At 40.0% G+C, this 3,625-nt stretch overlaps 1 protein-coding gene across 1 annotated transcript in view; it reads left to right on the top strand.

The window, feature by feature from the left end:
• The window catches only part of Mrps5 (mitochondrial ribosomal protein S5), a 29,614-nt gene that overhangs the window by 7,418 nt on the left and 18,571 nt on the right, over positions 1-3,625 (top strand). The window contains exon 3 of the mRNA XM_008828178.3: positions 2,416-2,553. Within this exon, the coding sequence (XP_008826400.1) occupies positions 2,416-2,553 (138 nt within the window). The remainder of the gene's footprint in view (positions 1-2,415; positions 2,554-3,625) is intronic.

The raw sequence follows: 3,625 nt of genomic DNA, 5'->3' as shown, positions 1-3,625 counted from the left end.
CTCTAGTCGTCAAAGTTATCCCTTTATTTTTCATTGTATGCTATAGAGATATTTTGGCAGCTTACTGTATCCCTTTAACATGACTGGTTCCCTTGTTTTTCTTTTTTCTTTTTATTTTATGTGTATGAGAGTTTTGCCTGCAAGTGTATAAGTGCAGTGCCTGTGGAATTCTGAAAAGGGCATTGGATCTGCTGGAACTGGAGTTACAGATGGTTGTGAGTTGCCAATTGGGTGCTGGGACCTGAACCCCAGGCTTCTGCAAGAGTAGCAAGAGCTTTTAACCACTGATACATCTCTTCCCTTCCTGTTTTTCATTTTGAGATGGGGTCTCATATAGCCCAGGCTGGCCTCAAACTCATTGTATAGCCAAGGATGACCTTGAATTTCTGATCCTCCTGCCTCTACCTCTTGAGTGCTAGGATTATAGGTGTGTGCTACCACACCTGGTTTACATATGCTAGGGACCAAACTTAGGGCTTCATGCATGCTACTAACTAAGCTATACCCTCAGCCCTGTTTCTGTTATTCTTAACCAAATTCTTATTACCATTTAAGGTTGTTTCTGGCATCTGTTACCATCATCTTCATAATCTTGCTTAGGCTTGAAAATTGCTATTGTCACTGTAGTTTTCTGTTTTCAAGTCCCAGGCTCTTAAGATTCTTTTTGCTCTCACAGGCAGTTTTAGTCTCCTTCCTCACTTCACTAGTAAAATACAAAGCTTAAGAATTAAGTGCAGCATTCTTGGTTCCTGCATCTACTGGTTCCTTTCCTACCTGCCCTTCTCCTCCTTCGACATCATCATCTTTGGAATTGGGTCAGGTAGCTACTTCTAACATGTGGCCGTCATAACATTTAAGTGTTACGTGCAGGGATAGGTGGTAGAGCACTTGCCTGACATGCATGAAGCCCTGGATTTGATTTTAATACCAGAGGTATATATGTGTATGTGTGAGATGTGCGTGGCAAAAAAAAAATCTACCAGAAAATATAGAAGCCAAACTTTTATATCTAGTTTTACCAGTTTTTTCCACTAGAGGCAACTGTAAGTACCTGTTTCATATATGTACTTCTGGAGTCTATGAAGTATTTTCAGACACACCTTCTTTGTTTTTCAGTATGAGACAGGATACTCTGGCACTTTGTTGTTCCTCAGGGTCATTGGCATGTTGGTCCACATTCCCTGGCTGCATAAAGCAGAGGGCATGGTTTGCCCACAGTAAGCTGTGAGCTTGATGTGGGTACTTACAGGGGAGAAACTGGGTGCTGACAGATCTGCTTCTTTCCTTAGATGCTATGTCATTGTGTGGAGGAACTGTAACTTCTTTAAATTAGGCTGGTCATTTAGGCTGTGTCCAATTCAAAGTTTTGTTTTATGTTTTAAAATGTGATTCTTTTTCAAAAATTTTATTTTGTATTTTTAAAAATTTTATGTGTATGAATGTATTGCCTGCATGTATCTAACTGCACCCATGTTGTACAGTGCCCACAGAGGTCAGAAGAGAGTGTCTGATTCCCCTGGAACTGGACTCACAGATAAGTGCTAGCTGCCACATGGGTGCTAGGAATCAAACCCAGATCCTCTGCAAGAGCAGTCAGTGCTCTTAACTGATAAATCACCTCTCTAGTCCCTCAAAATATGATTTTTTTTTTTTTTGGTCTTTTTGAGACAGGGTCTCCCTGTAGCCCCAGCTGGTCTAGAACTCACTATGTAGACCAGGCTGGCCTTGAACTCACAGAGATCCCCCTCCCGCTGCCTCCTGAGTGCTGGGACTAAAGGTGTGCACTACCATGGCCGGCCTCAAAATATGATTTTTTAAAATATATTTATTTTTTTATTTTATGTGTGTGAGTGTATTGCCTGCATGTATATGAGTGCACCCGTGTTGTGCGATGCCATGGAGGTCGTTGAATTCCCCTGGAACTGGAGTTAAGGACAGTTCGTAGCCACCATGTGGGTGCTAGGAATTGAATCCGGGTTCTTTGCAAGAGCAGTCAGTGCTCTTAACCACTGAGCCATCTCTCCAACTCCCAAAATATGATTCTTAAAAGGTCAATTAGTTTAGTGACTTAAAGCTTTTTTGTTAAATTTATTTATTTATTATTTATTTATTTATTTAGAGAGAGAGAGAGAGTGAGTGTGTGTGTGTGTGTGTGTGTGTGTGTGTGTACTTGTTCCATAGTTTTCATGTGGAGGTCAGATGACAGCTTGCAGGAATCAATTCTCTCCTTCTATCATGTGTCTAGAGATTGTATTCAGGTTGCCAGGCTTGGCAGCAAGCACCCTTACCTGCTGAGCCATATCTCCAGCCCTAGTGACTTACTTTTATTAGTAATGATTATTTGGTGTTGGCAGTGTTTTTTTTTTTTACAGCCATAGGGCGTCTAACTCAATGTTTTATTCTATCTCTTTGCAGGTGCTTTGTCACCCAAGGAAGCAAGACACAGCCACCACCTTGGCATTTTGAGCCATGCGCTACAGACACAGTGCCGCATTTCTTCTTCCAGTGTCTTGCTGGGCCAGCAGTACAGACCCTATAGCTTCTTCACTAAATGTATGTAGAAGGGGTGCAAATGCCTCCTTTTGTGAAACAAGAAATTAAAAGGTGTTTGTGTATGTTAACTTTTCTTCTTTCTTAAATGAATTAGCGTTTTAGTGACTGACATACAGTGTCCTAGTAAAAGAAAAGTATTCCTTGAATACTTCCTAGGATTATCTACATGTTATCAGTTGTACAGTTGATGACGAGGCTGAGGGTATAGCTCAGTGGGAGAACATTTGTCTAGCATGTATAAGGTCCTGGGTTCAATCCCTATTACTGGGGGTGAGAGGAATTTGATTTCTTCATTTGGGTACCCGATGCCTAAAAGATATTGAATCATGGTGAAGTACCCTGCTGAGTTAGAGCCACACCAAGAATACATTCAATATTTGTAGCTGTACCTTAGCTGAGGAGATGGAACATCTCTAGTCAAGGAAAAGTAGTTTTAAGAAACATTGTTTTACAAATAATATTCCTATTTGTGATACTATTTGAAAGTCTAATCTGGACTAAAATGAGCTTTTCAGGTAATAAATATAGATGGACTCACAATTTAGCATTAGGCAGTTTGAAAGAAACAGGAATAATAAAGGCAGTTCACTATCGTTTTGGAATGCTTAAGAAGTCAAAATGAATTCAGTCAGCTGTATTCCTGCTGTGCTGATATGTTTCTGGTCTTTCATGCAGTGGACTTTTTTTTTTTTAAACAAATAATTTATTGAGAATTTCATACATGCATATAAGGTGTTTTGATCAAATCCATGCCTACTCCCTCCCCTCCAACTCCTTCCATATCTCCCCATCACTTTTTTCCTGATAGCTTGTTATCTTTCTCTTCTTTGATTTTTTTTTTTTTTTTTATGGGGCTTTTGGCTACTCTAACATTCCCTACTCTGAAGAGTAACTTAAAATATTTTAAGGATTAGATACAAGCTCCCAAATACTTTCGACATTTTTGGCCTTTGGAAGGGAGTAAGTTGCTAAGAGGCCCAAGAACACTGTGAGTTTTAGCCAAGAAACTGGCTACTTTTCTTTGGGGTCTTTTTACCCTAACTGCCTAGCCAATTCCTACCTCCTATTCTTA

This window comes from Nannospalax galili, unplaced genomic scaffold, assembly GCF_000622305.1.
Source record: "Nannospalax galili isolate Female #2095 unplaced genomic scaffold, S.galili_v1.0 scaffold1513, whole genome shotgun sequence".
NCBI lineage: Eukaryota > Metazoa > Chordata > Mammalia > Rodentia > Spalacidae > Nannospalax > Nannospalax galili.
Note: the sequence above shows the minus strand (reverse complement) of the source record. Positions and strands in the feature narration are given on the sequence as shown.